Raw genomic sequence first — 16,930 nt, 5'->3', positions numbered from 1 at the left:
CATATCTTTGTATTCAATTTAAATGTACGTTAAAAGGTAATACATATGTGGAAAATAACCACAAGGTTACTTTATTATCCAATTATTACTGTCTTATTGTCTTACAATGTATTTCATACTTCTAAAAAAAAAAAAAAAAAAAAAAAAAAAAAAGCCTTTGCTGATTTGTGAGACTACGACATATATCTGTGGAGGCATTACTCATCATACGATAGACATGATACCTTTCTGAGGGTTCCTTAATTAAATCAATCCTATTCAGGCGGTGCTGCTGTGGTGAAAATGGATCAATAAGTGTCACACCTGAATTCATATTAAATGTTGCATATAACAAAGAGAACAGAGATGATGTATGTACTTGTTTGTTACACTGAGGACAAATATAATACAGCAGTCTTGTGGGAAAGCATATATAATACACAATACTGTTAGATTGCGTGTTATGTTGGGTACAGGCATCACCACTTTTCATTTAGGATTTCACACATGCATGGGGCATTAAAAAGTGACTTTTACTGTATATATTAAAAAGTGTCTTAACATCAAATCACAATAAAATAAATAAGATCTTAAAAATGGTTCCTACAAAACTTAAAGCTATTACATGTACCTAAGTTTATTAATGTTTGTTCTGCATGTCTACAAGATTTTCATTAATAGCTTGAAAACTTACATACTAAAAGTGGCAGCAGTAAAACAGCACTATGCCAATGTTTAGTCAGACTAAGATGACATATTTGAGGTCTCTGTCAGTTTCAGTCTCGTTTTGATGATTGTTTAATCCTTACATTGATAAATTACGCTAATGATGATTAAGCAATGGGTTTTATCTAGTTTTATTAATAATGCTCTGAAGTACTGACAGTAAAAACTGATTAGAAAACCACAACAGCTGATTGCCACTTCCCCAAAGGGATGAAAGCAGTTTGTTCATCTTAGATATCCAGTGGTGGGTGAACCACTGTCAGCTTTAACATACCATAGGTCTATGGCGTTTTAATTTCCTGAAATAGGTTTAAAATGCATTAGTTTGAGCAATCTGTGGGTGCATGCACACATTAAGATGGGATGTGTTTTAATTGTCACTGCCTCCCTTCATAATTTATCAATTAATCAAAACAGCTGCGTACGTTGCACATAATAATGCACTGTAACTGTAAATACTGTAAGAAAAGCAATGATCTGGCTGCTCACAGCTCACGACTTTCTGACAGGAAAGACTGAGTCAAAGGAAGTACCATTTGCAATAACATATGGTATGATCAGGCAGAAACACAATGCAATTTCATGCCAAACTGCACTTCACCGCCTGATCTGCATCAACATAACCTTAGCGTTTTCAACCATCTCTTTGCTAGTCTGTTTGTTGTGAGCGGAAATTCACTAATCTACTTCAAGTGCAAAAACATGGACTTTGACCAAAGAGGCGAACATTATGACTGTGTTAGCACTTCTGATGAGTTTGGGTAAGAGGCTGCTTAATTGGAACAGGATATCTTAAATGTGACATGCAAATAATTACAGCAATTAATTGATTCATGTGCTGCTTTTTTTTTTACTGTATAGTGCAATCCCATTACACAGATCATTGTCCATGAGACCAGTGTAAGCTGACTAAGTGATATTGGAACAGGCCTAACTCTAAGTACAGTGCAAACAAAGATCTGTGCTTGTGTTACATTTTAAGATTTCATTGGCACAATGAAACTTGAACTTCATCCTGGAGGAGTAGTGCGACTGTACATAATTTGAACGGCTCTCTTATGAACCCCAATGACTGTCAGTGCTGTGATATTGAGATCAGGTGGTTCATGAAGGGAGTCGCCTGTCTGGGTTCCCTTACATGTATGACCATGACAGAGGATGTCCCCTTTGGTCACCATTTTGACTTCTGAATTGGGTTTCCGCATGGATGCTCATTGTGGTTAATGGTATAAAGGATCCCAACAGTAAATCCGGTGTTTTGGTAAATGCGACTTTATTCAATTCTCTATATAAACAATTAGAAGATTGAAAAATATATATATATTATTTTGGTCCTAAGTGGCTTCTTCCGTAATCGACTTTCCAATCCGATAATCTAGTGTGGCGGAGATCCCATCAGTAGAATAGGGTTTCCGTCTGAGTCGCTTGATGGGCAGTTACCCAAGACATCAGTCATATCATGACTGTCCTTCTCGACTCTGTCTGTCAAAGCAGGCACAACCACCTAATCCATCAAATGTTCTCAAGTGTCACCGTCCCGCCTTTGAAGGGGAAAAAAATAACAAGAAATCCTCCCAGGATGTGCAATCCATCTGAGTCGACTAGACAGTGTCAGAGGCAGCCAGCCTTCTGTGTGCTAGCAGCTGGAGCACCCCGGTTTAGTGGGTGGTTTAGTGAAACAACTGTCGGCCTATCATCCCTGTGCCCTCCTGCTCACATCTAGTCCTGCTGCAGTTCTTACACACTGATTTCAAAGCTTTTCTCTTTTTTCCCTCAAGATTACGTTTGTCAATTGTGTGAAACTTACTTCAGTGTAAGTTTCACATCATGAACTGTTTGCAATTCAAACCCACTCCTTTGGTTTAAAAATGCATTAGTGTCAATCCAAAACAAAAACTGTTGTAACTGAAGAAAAGTTATGTTGGGAGAAAAGCTTCTTGTTTTTAACTCAAACATTTTAGATATGACAGTTTTACATTGCATAATAAAAACAGAAATAATGGGCAACTATTTTGGAATCTTTCTACTTTCATCTGTTTAAGCAAAAATGCAAAAAAAATCTGCATATCCAACTTTTCAAATGTGAGTATTTGATTATTTTCTTTGTTGTAAATGATAGTAAACTTATTATCTTTTGGTTTTGTAGTGTTGGTGACACAAAACAACACAACTGAAGATGTCACCATTGGCTGTGGGGAATCATACGTCACATTTTTGGAGACTATCAGAAAATAATCTGCAGATTGATCAATAATGAAACTAAATGCTATTTTTAGACTGATAATGTCTTCTGTAAGTCTGGAGGGAGCATTGTTGTCATTATGACAAATGATAGTAATTGAGTAATTTCAGTTTAGGCCTGCATTTATCAATTCATAACAGAAACTGTGCATTGCAAACTGGAGATATCAAAAAAAAATGTGGTCATATACCAGTCAGGGAAGGTCTAATGAAAACACATTCAAGTTGCATTGAGAAAACATTGGTGATTTGTTCAATTTGGCCCATACTACAGACTAAAGGTCAGGATATCTTGACCTCTGCTCCATCAACAAAGTTACTGTAAATCTTTTTTGGTTGTTTTTTTTGCAATGCAAGTGTAATCCTCCTGTTGTCATAGAGTAAAAAGACATATCAGCGCATCAGTTTCTTTTGTTTGTCAATTATCCTTATTGTTTTTCGACTTGTGATTATACTGATGCACCGTCATTTTCCTTCTCCATCCCTCTCACTGTGGGCTCTTATCGCATTTCTAACTTGACAACTACATTCATTGTGATACTGATTGCTGAACATTTTGTCACGAGAGTTGCACGAAATGTGAGACCTCGCTTTGACTGCGTGAGGTCTAAAGGCCCGCAGGACTGCAGGGAGCTGATGGAGGTGGGAAAACGACAGCGAGCCTCACAATCACTTGGTTAAAATGTGTGTCACAACTCTGTCACGACCAGCTGAATAGTAGCAACTGTCTGCAGGGACTGATGGGGCATTCAGGGGAAGGAGGTAACGGGAAGCTGTTATTTCCCTGCAGGGTTTTGTAATAGAGCTGCACTGCATCTGGTCAGGCTAACGGGATTTTCTGATTTTGCATGCAGGAAACAGTATCTAGGTATATTATAGCCATGTAGCAAGGTGGGATTAGAGAGTCCGCCAGCAGCTGCAATGAAAAGAGAGTCATTCCAAGCAGATGCGGTTCGTAAAATGACTTTGTCTCTTCTCTCGTGTTTGAATGAATTAGAATAAAACATGTGCACAATCTTTGTGCCATAAGCCAAGTTAGGAGCGTCTTAGAAATATAATCACAGGCTAATGGAAACAAATGAGCTTTGCACCTTCCTTTAAATCTCCTTCCCCTTTAGAGATAAGCAGGCGTTGTGGATAAATCGTTTATAGTTACATACACGCCTGGATTCAGTTTACAGGGTGATTCTTGTTGATGGTAACAGTGTCAGATGAGGAAAAAATAGAATTTAAGAAAAAGATGGACTTGTTAGCAGATCACAGTTTTCATGTTAGTTTTTTGGTATTTGAGAAGAGCTCTGGAGGCCAACGTCTCTGAGAAAAATAGGTCGGCATAAGCAGTAATTTAATTTTCTTGTTAGTCCTCTGAAAATGTCTGCGTTATTCTCATTTCAAGGTGATTGTCAGCTTCATGGCCAGTTTATCCTGGGTGATGAAATGGGAGGCAGGGACAGATGGAGAGTAGACAAAAGGATAAACACAAATTGCACAGAGTGGGGCAGAGATGAAGCAACAATTATTTTCTTCACTGTCTTGGAAGAGAGCAAGAGGGGCAGAGGGAAATGAAAACTATATATTGAGAAAGGGAAGCTGAGGAACAGTGAAAAAAGTGAATGATGGTGTATTTTATAGTTTACAGATACAAACAGGCACTTTATTCCCCTTTAAAAGTGTACCAGGGAGAGATAACTCTGCAGTGAGCCACATCACATCGACCATTAAGCGAGTAGCATAGAAATTAACATGCCATTAGTTCATACTTTCCCAGAGTCTGATGCAATTAAAGTTAATGTCTTTGTGGAGGTCTGTAGTAAATGAGCAAGAGGCATGGATGGCTTTGTATGTGAATACTGCTTCAAATTACAGCCTCTATCTAATCATCTCATTTGAGACTACAAAAGTCTATCAGCAAAAAAAAAAATGATTTAAACTGCCAGATACAGAAAAGATTTTGAAGGGCTTAAGATCTCATTAGGCATTTTCAGTCAGTACTTCAGTCGTGTGCATGCTGAATGCATGGTAAAACTGTGACATTATATTAAAGCTCATTATAATCTAAAAGTAGGTACTTCAGGTTGCTAGACAGCAGGTTTTCAATACAATGAGCCTCACTAATCAAAATATAGATGATTGAAATATACAGAAATTCTGCACTGGGAATTTTTTTATAAAAGCATAAGTAACTTTTTGTACGTTGGTTTGTCCAATGTGCATTGCAGCCAAAACGGGTTTTAAACTTCTGTTCGAGGTAATTGGTACACTGTAGAAAAATTCTCCTGAACTGCAGTGTCTTAATATTCTTACAAACATGGCTGTCAGGGGAACACAAGCACCTTTATCATGCTCTATGGATTATGAATCAATACGCGTCATGTTTTGTTTGCGATAACATGTTCTTACAAGTGAGGTGATGTTTCATTAAAATTCATTGGTACCTCCTTGAATAAGAGATGATACATTGCAAGGGTTTTGTCCTGATATAGTTAATTTGAACAAACATGCAATATGTGGACACTAAGGTACGTTTGTGTCTGTGAGTACAAGATAGAGAGAGAGCCTGTTAAGCACAACAATGCTAATATTCCTGGTAAATAATCTGTGAGCAACTTCTTACCGGCTTTTACCTTTTTAACATCTTTTCATCCACTGCTTTTAGTATTTCGTGAATCTGATACCTCCCTCCACCCCATCTCCAAATCACTGAATCAATGGAAGTGCAGTGCTGAGGCGCCACAGCTAAAGATCCCTGTGAGTCCACTGTTCTGTATTCACAATGTGCACCTGAATGTTTTGCTGTTACAGCTACTTTAGAAGACTATTTAGGTCAATGTCAGACCCACTGAGCAGTGGTACAGAGAGGGAAAAGGTACACTAGTATCAGCAATTAAAGGGAGGGCAATTATACAATATCAAATAAAGGCCTAGTAGTCCCTCTGGCGGCAGAGATAAAATACAAACAAGCGATCCTCTGCTGATCTAAGTGATGATTATGAAAGTGTAGTTAGTGACAGGCTCAGAGGTGTTCATGTGTATGTGGGTGCCATGGCAGCACATGAGATGCTGTGTTGACAGAGGCAAACTGACACTAAGGTCTAAATTCACTGAGGTGCGTATCCAGGAATTTGGCCTCACCTCATTGGCGTAGACCCAGTGACTGTCCTTGGATGCCAGGTTGGTTTCCACGGCCTGCATTGATGAATGAAATGAGAAGGAACAGAAGAAGAGAGAGAGAAGTATAATTTGAGAACAGAGTGTGAAAATACATTGAGGTTTTACGATAGTTCGTGTCAGTCAAAACCCTCTGGGGTCTCTGGAGATTAATTTGTAAATGAAGACATCCTGGGTCACATGTAGGGTGCTGGTCTGATGTCTCAGGGAAAGGAACAAAAAACATCATGGAACGGACCAAAGTCACACTGCCTGTAGCAAATTTGACAAATCAGCAATTATAAATAATGCTATGCTAAGCAAACCAATTTTTACATTAGATGTGAGAATGAAGTCTGGAGTTGAGATGAATTTAATATGCCCACTCCTGTCAGATTCACTTCAGTTGCTCTAATTTCACCTTGCTTTATAAAATAAATTTTGATAATGACATAGAAAACAGCCATAAGAAGTAAGTGCCATTACTGGATAGAAATCTGTAACCTGAGATTCTGTGGTGCAAGAGGTTCAACTACAAAAACAAAAACATGATTAATGGGTTGAATGTATACTGATTAGTAAAGTGTGTAATGGGTTGTAATGACTTAGACAAACAGTTTTTATCATATAAGATATCAAATTTAGTATTTATAGCTATACTGCACAGGACCACAATTTCTGGTATTTATTTTGAAACAATGCTTCTTTGCTGGGAGGACAGATTCCATAGTTAAAGCTCATGGCCTTTTGGTGCAGCACAAAGGTGTCTAAAATGTACAGATAGTCAAATGTCAAGAGGTAGAAACCTTATTTAAACACATAACAGCTGCTCTGGGAGCATTTTGGCTTAATTCACATACTGAATAGATTCATTTAAATACATAGGTTCAGCAGCTATTCAAGTATTAATCTTTATTTTGATCCTGCTGCTCTACTATCACAGCAATACATTCCCTGTCGAAGATCTAAACCAGATTACACATGTACAGAACTAAGATTTTTATTGGAGAGATTTATGTTGGAAAATCATATTTCTCTTATTCCCTACCCTCATCGTTATATAAGATAAGATATAACTTTATTAATGCCCGGATGGGGGAATTCGGGTGTAAGGTAGAGTTAAGACAGAAAGTGGACTAATCTGGTTACTGAAGCGTATGCAAATGTAATAAATGACCCAAAACCTCTCAGTAAAGGTAAACAACTCCCTGGAAATTACCAAAACCATCCCTGACATTATGGAGTTCCTCCACCTGTCAGAAGACTGCACACATTTGACATCTGTCATGCTTAGCGTCTGAATGCATGCCCTCTTCTGCAAATTGCTATCATTAGTGTCTAAATGAATCCCCTTCACATGAAGCAATGAAGACTGATGCCTGAACATATAACCAACAGAACCTTGCTGCAATTTTACGTAACAACACCATGCTCATCAATAATAGCCAGTGCAGAGTACAGCACCAAAAGCTGCAAATCGATCTTATAACCTTGGAAGAGTCATGATTTTATTTTAATACTTCTCTCATTGCCAGATTTATCTAATCAAACTGCAAGAGGACCACACCAGTGCAAGAGAAATATTTGCCTCCACGGTTGAAATACCATGTGTCATACTTAGAATTAACGAGTCAAGCCATGCATTAAAAAAATGACCTTGAAATTCAAATGAATAGGCCAGCATTATAAGTGGAGGACTTGAATCACCAGACAGATGTTATTTGTTTCTACCCTCAAATATAACCTGCAGGAGTGTTTCCTAAATTAGTGCCCCTGGTTAGACACTTGGTTAGGAAAAGATAAGGGTTTGGGTTAAAATCATTTCTTAAACCTTGTTGTACATAAGAGTTACTTTTTTTTTTTTTTAAGTTATGCAACCTTCGTCTTCATGGCAACAGTAAATCTATTTTTTAAAAACTGTCCTGACTCACTGGAAACTGGAAGTGAACAGCATATCAACTTCATCTGAACTTCTTCACTACTCCCGAATGTTGTTAATTATACGATCAGTAAAGGTCGCGTACTTTAAAACTGTGGGCCGAAATAAGCTGCTTGGACAGAAGACCTGTTGGGTTATTTTTTTGAAGGACAACCTTAACAATAAATGTGCCTTAATGAAAGATCATGGTGCACTTTCCTCAAGGATAGGATCATGAAATATATACATTCACAAAGTCGGTACACTCAATTATATTACTATTTATGTAACATAAGCGTTTATCACACTGAAGGTGGCATTTCACATGATCAAGATAAAGGCAGCGAAAAAAGGACGACTGTGTCAAAAAAACATCCGGCACAACACTGGAGGGAATGTGCTTTCGTGTGTGTGCCTGTGTGCAATTAGTTTCAGTGGTGGCTAAAAGATTAAAAGATGAAGGCTAAAACGTTCAAGGTTGAGCTGTGGGGACCACAATAGGCAAAAGGTAAACAAAACAACAAAGACGCCAACGGACTGTGTGTGTGTGTGTGTGTGTGTGTGTGTGTGTGTGTGTGTGTGTGTGTGTGTGTGTGTGTGTGTGTGTGTGTGTGTGTGAGAGCATAATAATCTGAACATTGTTAACCTTGTCTTAATGAATATATTTTTAGAGAAAGGTTTTAATAAATGTTTGAGCTTTACTATTTTAGCAGTAATTTTCCATCTCTTAATCAGCTGTGTAAAAAAAAAAATTGCCTTTTGCACATGGTGCAAGCCCATTTTTTCACATGGTTTATTACATTAACACTTGCATCAATCGTGAATAACATAAACGGACAGTTTGCATTGACAAGAGAAATAACTTGACACATTCTCTTATCAGTAAAATGTGACTTGTGAAGCTAGCCCATAGACACACAATTCCCTTCAAATCTAAAGGTTAAATATATAAGATCACTAGATCACATTCTTGTAATCTTTTCAATGGGGAAATATCAGCAAGCTCCTTAATGTGTAAGTAATCCATTCATTCAAATTATGATAATGTCTCCCGGCCAGAAATAAAATCTGACAATGATAACTATTGTCTGCCTTGAAGAATAACTTTGACATTCAAGAGAGACGACAGCTCCTTGAACTGCATTCATTGTTGCAGACAAAATCTGTCAGATTCCATAATGGTAAAAACAAAGTCAAGTGATGTAGTGTGGGTTAGTTAATGTGTACCAGCTGGGAGGCAGTGTTTTGTTGAAGCCATGGGCACAACAGAATGCAACACTTGTGAGGTTCAGTATCAGTTCACAGCACAACCAAACACTGACAACTAAAGGCATAATGGAAATACTGTATACCCTTCTGAAGCTAAATGATATTTGTTTAACCTTGCTTCTGTACGACTATGAAAAACCCGTAATTGTGATGACATTCTGAGAACTTAGTCATTTTGAGATAGTGTTGCTATTTTCTCCGAGATCATCTAAGAAAGCAAAAAGGGACAACGCCTACTGTTAAATGTGAACTGATACATATTGTATACAACAGAATAATGAGGTAAGGCTTAACATTTATTGTGTTTTTGTGTGGCCCATAGTTCAGGCAGTCCTCTATTCAAACATGTGAAATTAGTTTTATTGACAAGAACCTGGATGCTGAGGTCTCGGAAATACTGTGCTTACAGTACCTAAGGGATTTGCTCAGTAGGATTCAAAAATAGCAGCAATACAATACAGTAATACAAAAGCTTCATCTATTTAAGTACAATTCCGACATTATTGAGCCTAATCAGCCTCCCTCTAATTGCACTTAGACTTGTTTCTAACCAAGGTTTTTTTCTCCATTTGCCTAAAATTCATCACACCAATGCCTAAAAATCCATTTGAGACATTAAACGTTATCAACATCCAGGCAGAGTAATGTCTGCTTTGTGTGTTTTCTTTCTTTCTATTCACTTCGGGAGATGATGTAACAGTGAAACTCTAGAGAGCAATGTGGTTTTGGAGAAGGAGGCATAGACAAAAGCCTGGAGTGACATCTGAGGAATATTCTATACTGTTGATACAGCCGACAGTAAGATCTCTAATCAGAGAGGCAAAGTACCTCAGGCATGTTCTTATACAGTAGCAATGCCACAAAGGCAGCCAAAGAATGCCAACTCCAATTTGAAACCGTGACAGCCGAAATGGGATTGAGAGGAATGGCGGTTTGAAGCATGTGAAAATTGAAGGGGGGAGGTTTGGGCAAGGTTCAGACGACTGAGGAGGAATCATCTGAATGTGGAGATGAGAGCGCTCAGTGTAAACACATCCAATTCAAATATTTGTTACAGTTCAAAATTATATTTTAAATGTTTGAAAAAAAAAACCAGTTAATTTGGATTGTACACTCAGCTGACTAGCTGATTAGGTACAATTTACTAAAACTAATACTATCAAATGCAACAATCCTGTATTAAACCATACCTTCATGTAGGTTGTAAATATTTAGATTTTGTTGAAACTGTTTTGCAGAGGCGTTTAAACTGTATGATCATTTTAAAGGCTGCAGTTTGTGGTACTGTTTGACTGTAGTGATATCGGTGTTTTTATGATTTGGACCCGTTCCCAAAGGTTGGATTTATTGCAGCACTGTAGCATTAGGCTGCATGTATGTACCTGATAAACTCATATATCTGCTACACCGCTTTTTCTGCTGAAGATGTTCTTCTATTAAATTGGTACAATAATACACATAGTTAATATTGCAATGCACATCTACTGTCTATAGATAGACACATATGTATACATATATATATGTGTCTATCTATAGACAGTAGATGAATACTGTGCAGTATACACTATATGTATGTATGAACAGTATAAAGGTATGCATACTGGAGTGGGAATGATCTGATACCACACTAAAATATATTATATTATATATTGTTGCAATGCAAAATTGCAAAATTGCAATGCAAAATATTGTGATACTATCCCCCAACCCTTAATGAATACCTGTTGGTCTGATTATATCTAGGTTTCTAACTATTAAAAAAAGGCATCTGATTGGTTCCAAATTAATTTTGGAGCCTGACAACCAGCGCAGCCAGAGCATAATAAAATGAAAAAAAAAAAAAAGAAATACAATAAAATACTTATTGACCCACAGCTTTGTGTGCAAACCTTGTTTCTGTAATGGTCACAACTTTCTCATTTGCTCACAGTTTAGTATGTAGAACCTATAAGTGAAACAAACCCTCATCCTTCATCTTTGAGCTAATGCTAGAAATTCAACGTATTTAAAACAGGTATCTACAGGATTAACACGTGGAGAGAATAAGCAGCCTTCTTCACAGCTGGGAAAAGTAAACTCACTTATTTGTTCACTCTTTGTTTGCTGTTCACATGTGACAGTGGCACCTGCTTGTTATTTGTTTGCACAAGACAGCATATCTGATGTTGAAAGTTTTCGATTGCTTTAATGATTCATTTTAATCCCTTCAGTGTATTTATTTTAATCTCAGCCTACACACCTACAATATTGAAATCTATATTATAAACTGAATAATTGCAAAACATGCACCTTCTTCAGGACACCCGCAATGCTAAAATAAATCTCAGACTATCATGATCAACATTACTTGAAAAAAATGTAGTTCATTTGCTGTGTTCATCTGAGATAAACAATATTCAGTCTTTTGAGGAAAAAAAAAAACTGAACTGGCTAAAAAGTCTTCTAGTGCCTCTGTTTGTGTTTACTATTGTTTGGGTGGTGGTAGTAGTAGGGCTTTTTTAAATTCAGCATATGAAATAACAATCAAAGAAACAATTGATGTATTAATTACACATTCATTATTAAAAAAAACACGTTTTATTAATAAAACCTTTGCAGTTTAATTAAATTGTGTTTGAAATGCAGTGTATTGTGTTGTTAGAAATTCAACAGTATCACTTTAGGAAAAACAATTACAGTATATGATATGTATAGATCATAAATCTAAATACATACCCCGTAGTCAAAGAGGGAAAGATTTGCACTGCTAACATCTATCTGTTCTTCCATTCTGTGCTCCCCCTTTTACATCTGGTATTAACATGAAAACTGTATCTGCATACATTATCTGGATAACGATATCCAATCCATGGTTATTAAAGTGAGTTCTGGTTATCTTGATTATGCCCACAATTTGATCACTTTGTCAGTCTGACCTTCTACAAATGTGGTCCGACTGTTACGATCGCATTCCGTTCCCAACGGGTTCTCCTTGCCTTAGCATGTGTTTTCCCTAAATCCAGGTACGTTATCTGGATACATTAACGTGCAGATTGTTAGAGTTTCTCGTCTATGAAAGGCTCTCAAAATGTAGATGTGTTGAATTTATTCCTATTTCTCACACACTCTGCTCCCTCTTTTCCTCTGGCTCAATTTGTGAGCTCAATGATCACAGATTTGTCCGTATTTGAAGCAAGCCACCTCAGCTTTGAGGTCAAGGGTGGGTGCATAGCAACCAATGGCTTTTGTTGCTTTTGAGTGGTGGGCCTTTCACTTTGTCCTTGTAATTGACCATAATTTGAAGAGGGTGGACAATGAAAAGGTTTTGGTAACTTTCACACCTTTGTTTTCTTTCTGCTTTAGGATCTCACAATGAAACCAGGAAGGAGTAATGTGGCTTGTCATAAAAGATTCACAATGGTCCCTCTGAACCCAGCCGTGTCACCGTTGCTGTGGAAACCCACCTTCAGAGCACTTAATCTGCTCCATCGACACAGCATCGGACAAAAAGATGACAACTGCCTTCAGTAACAGACCCACTTAAACCATACAGGGATACACAGATTCAGCATTACCATCTTACTATAAAAGTAATGCTTGATGGTTAAAAGATACAGCAACTGATGACATCAAGACTAAAGTCGGTCAGTTCTTAGTGATAATACAACACCTGAACAAATCTCATCTGACCTTACACTGCCTGTATTGAAGACCAGGTGGCCCTCCCAAGAAGATGGCACATGTGTGTCACATTAAAAACAAATCATGACTCCCATCTGCCATGGCACTAAGGCTGCTAGTTTCTCTCTGCATGTAGTTAACTTCCCACAGGCTTACGCTTTAAACATGAGTGGAATAGCTAATGTCCCCACTTGGAGACTCACCACATTAGCCCTGTTACGTGAACTAAAATTGGAGGAACCTTATCATTACGTCCTTGGCTGCAATACAGTGTCTGCATGTATTGCTTATTATATAGAAATCTGCAAAAGATACATGTCAACAACCATGTTTGGGATTTTTAAAATGTTTCTGTAGCCATGCGATGTTTTGAAAAAAATACAACAATCACCAACCATATATTTGAATCTTTGGTTATACGCTGAGTTATATTTTCCTCATCATTGAACTGATGTTTGCATTGCCAAACAACCCTCACTAACAGCTAAAGATGAAAAGGGGCGCTGATATTGTATATTTCTATGCTTAAAAACAACTCTTAGTAAGAGATGCTACAGTAATTTGGCATTGTTGTATTCTCAAAGTGGCCACTCTTTACTTCTCCTCTGACACATTCCTTCTGTGGGCTGCTGCACTTATTGTGAGCTATAATGTTGTGAGGGGGATTTCTGAAGAGTCACTAACAGGATTAAAACTAGGTGTGAAACTTTATGAATACCATAGCAGGCTGAAGAGCCTCCTGAGTGAAGGCGTTCAGTGAGACTGTAAGAACCTTCCGGGTGAGGGTTTTGGAGCTGTTGCTACTTTTTAAATATTGCAGTGGACATGGATTTAGCATGCATTTAACCCACCAAAACACGACTACTTTGAGACAGTCTTATAACGAGAGGAGCAAAACCCAACTTAAACCGGATCCTGTTACTGTATATTTCTCTGATGCTTCTCTGCAGTTGAATTCTATACAATATTTATACTTTGAAAGTTTTGCAGTCTTTGTCAACACTTCATTAGCTTAGTTGTGACTGCTATTATAACTCAAAAATGTTTTCCTCATTTGTACAAAGCAGCCCACATAGTTCCTGCTGTTTAAAAAAAAAAAACAACCCATCAAAGTACAAAGTTGCTGACAATACAGATATATTATTGGTTACATATAAATATTGCTTATCATTTGTTCTGAGCTTGTTGTAGAAACTACAAAATGAGTCTGACTGCCAGGTAAAGACTTCGATTGGTGACAAACTATATACAGCCAAGTTGTATTGATTTGATTTTAGTCTGTAGTTTAACTCTATTAAATCTCAAGGCTGGCTGCATCTCCATGATACTTAAGTTCAAAATCCAATATTTTTCGTTAGGTTATCACATACATGTATAGCTGCACGGAAACCCACATAAAACTCATGACAAAAAGAAATTATTTCAGTTGTGCAGCTTTGTAAGCCACAAAATTCAGGCTTAGCAGTTTAATGACATCCAAGTACACTTTCTGAACATGTCTTTGCAGAGGATGAGTTACTTTGCATTTCTGCAGGGTGCCCTTGGGGAAGCACTGAACATAAACTAAAGCCCTGCACCGGGGGTAAATTTATGTTGTGGATCTTTGATGATATTTTCAATTGAATTTTTATTGCACAGCTGATGAATGTAATAGCCAAGGATAATTAACAAAGCGGAAACTGATTACCTCACCAAAAGATATTTTGTTCATCTGTGACTACAGTTACAGCACAAGGACGAGCAGATATATAGTCAATGTACTGTAAAAAGCAACACAAACCTATTCAATGTATACACATAATCACAGATGTAGAATTACACAGTATATTAAGAATGGTATTTAAACACAGTGTAAAATGGGAGGAAAATAAACTATTAGTGTGTGCTGCATGAAAATGGCATTGTTAAAGGCATGCAAAGGTGATGTAGTTCTTTCCCTAACATCTCGGAAATCTTTCGGTTTACTTTTAAAAGGTTTATAAGAGGCTCTCTACAGGACTGAAACAGCTTTTTGATGCTGTATAGTGATCAAGGCTGAAAAATAAGACACCCCTGACCTGGGGGTAAGAACTGGCAGATGACCTGGAAAAGGATGCCTGAGCAAGACCTGCAAGTTGCAATACTTACAGTGAATTTGGCAAGCAAAATCCCATAAAAATCTAAATCTGGAATTCATGTGACAAAGGATAGGAAAAAGAATGCTATTTAAATGCAACTGAATAATGCATAGCACCATTACCTAACATTAGTTGAGGTGAGTAAAATACAATAATTGTTTTCCATAAAGCACTTTGTACCATTCCAGGCCATTAGCTTTGAATAATGAATCACAGAACTTTCCTTTTACACTGAACTTCACACCTTAAAAACACATCTTAAAAGAGAGGTAAGCGATAAATAATTAAGCTCTCCCTTTAGTCAATGTTGCATTCAAGGCAGGATAGGTAGCTCCTTACAAAAGCTGAACAAAAATAAATCTCTGAATTCTTTAACTCAAACTTCTTGAAGCGGTTTTGTGTTGAGAGTCCATCGAATGCCACTTTCATCAGTTGTGTTCTACATAAAAATTCATTTAGTGGGAAGCTGAGAGCTATTGCTCCTTTCTGTATAGCCAGTAATAAACCACATTGAGTACATGCTAAGACATTTGCACAAGGATCCTCCATCACGGTATAGTTACACAGTTCTCGTTTTAATGACCACCATAATCTCTACAAAGCAGAATCCTTACACAAAACCCATGGCTCTCAAAGGCTCCCAGTGCATGTGTTGTGGACGTCTTTCTCACATTGCTTCTAACTATTTTCCAACACTTCTGCCTGCGTTGTGTTCTGGCTCTAACATGACCACGGGAGCTGAATGCTGCCATTCTAGTCAATGTGTGATATTCCACCAAACTCACCACAGCATCCCATAAGCGGCTTGGCACTCTGCTGCACTAAAGATATACGCAGAGTCTATTTCTGACAGAAGTGGGATGGCGATTGCATCAATCTGCACAGAGCAGATCAGCCAGGCACTTAGTCAGACAGAGGAAAGCATCAAGCCTCCAGTCAATTTTCAAAATAAAACACTCTGTGCAGACTCCCAATCCTACACCACATTACTAAATCAATGTCTATCCCCCCAGTCTTTCAAGTTTGAGAAGAAATGCATTATCCTCCTGCTACAGGCACTGTATGTTAAAGAGTTAGGAAATAATTATGAGGATGAATTTTTCTTTTAAACAACTAAAACACAGCAAACTGTACTTTGAAGGCTCCACTAAAGAAAAATCACATGAATTTCACGTAAATAAAAACTCAACACGTGATTGTGCACATGCGAAACATGTGGCTTTGGAACGTTTTCATGGTGAAATGTGTGAAGCCCATGTGGATTACCATTTACATATATTTTCCCAAGCTCATTACATGTTACAACATATGGTAAATAGGTGTCAATCCATGTGATCACGTGGCCTGTGGAAAACATGGGAAAGTAGGAAATAACAAAATAACACAAAATAGCACATAACACAAGATATCATTTAACAACGTCCATCCGCTGGATACACGAATTTAGGAAAAATGTCAGACAAAAACAGGCAGACAAAACACTCTGCTTCTGAAACCCTCCCAGTGGGTTGTGAAGCCATGCAGAAGACAGAATAAAACAGCATCTCTTGCGCGACGTAGAGGAACCATGTCTGGTAGAAAATGCAGGTAACGAAGCACTGCCCAGCAGGTAAGAAAACCTAGACAAGTTAAGACAACTCCAGACACAGTGCTATAATCTCTGCTCCAGGGTACACTGTCATACTGAGCTGCCTAAACTGCCCCAAAGTCACTGTTCACAGAGGAAAACTGGAGAGAAGAGTGAGAACAAAGTTGAGGTGAGAAACTGGAAAAAATGGAGGTGGTATTAAGATATGACAGCTTAGTCAGAATGTGATGAGAAGTGCCATGTCAGACGAGATTTTATCGCATGTCATCCCCACCTTTTTATTGT

General features: G+C 37.7%; 1 protein-coding gene across 3 annotated transcripts in view; it reads right to left on the bottom strand.

Moving 5' to 3' along the window:
* Positions 1 to 16,930, bottom strand: part of grid1a (glutamate receptor, ionotropic, delta 1a) — a 220,829-nt gene that overhangs the window by 39,957 nt on the left and 163,942 nt on the right. For all 3 annotated transcript variants that reach the window (XM_069144450.1, XM_069144448.1, XM_069144451.1), the window contains exon 5: positions 6,079 to 6,132. In XM_069144450.1, coding sequence (XP_069000551.1) covers positions 6,079 to 6,132 — 54 coding nt within the window. The remainder of the gene's footprint in view (positions 1 to 6,078; positions 6,133 to 16,930) is intronic.

The sequence above is a fragment of the Embiotoca jacksoni genome, unplaced genomic scaffold, assembly GCF_022577435.1.
Source record: "Embiotoca jacksoni isolate LCO1_2020_lvr unplaced genomic scaffold, fEmbJac1.0.p SCAF_12, whole genome shotgun sequence".
NCBI lineage: Eukaryota > Metazoa > Chordata > Actinopteri > Embiotocidae > Embiotoca > Embiotoca jacksoni.
Note: the sequence above shows the minus strand (reverse complement) of the source record. Positions and strands in the feature narration are given on the sequence as shown.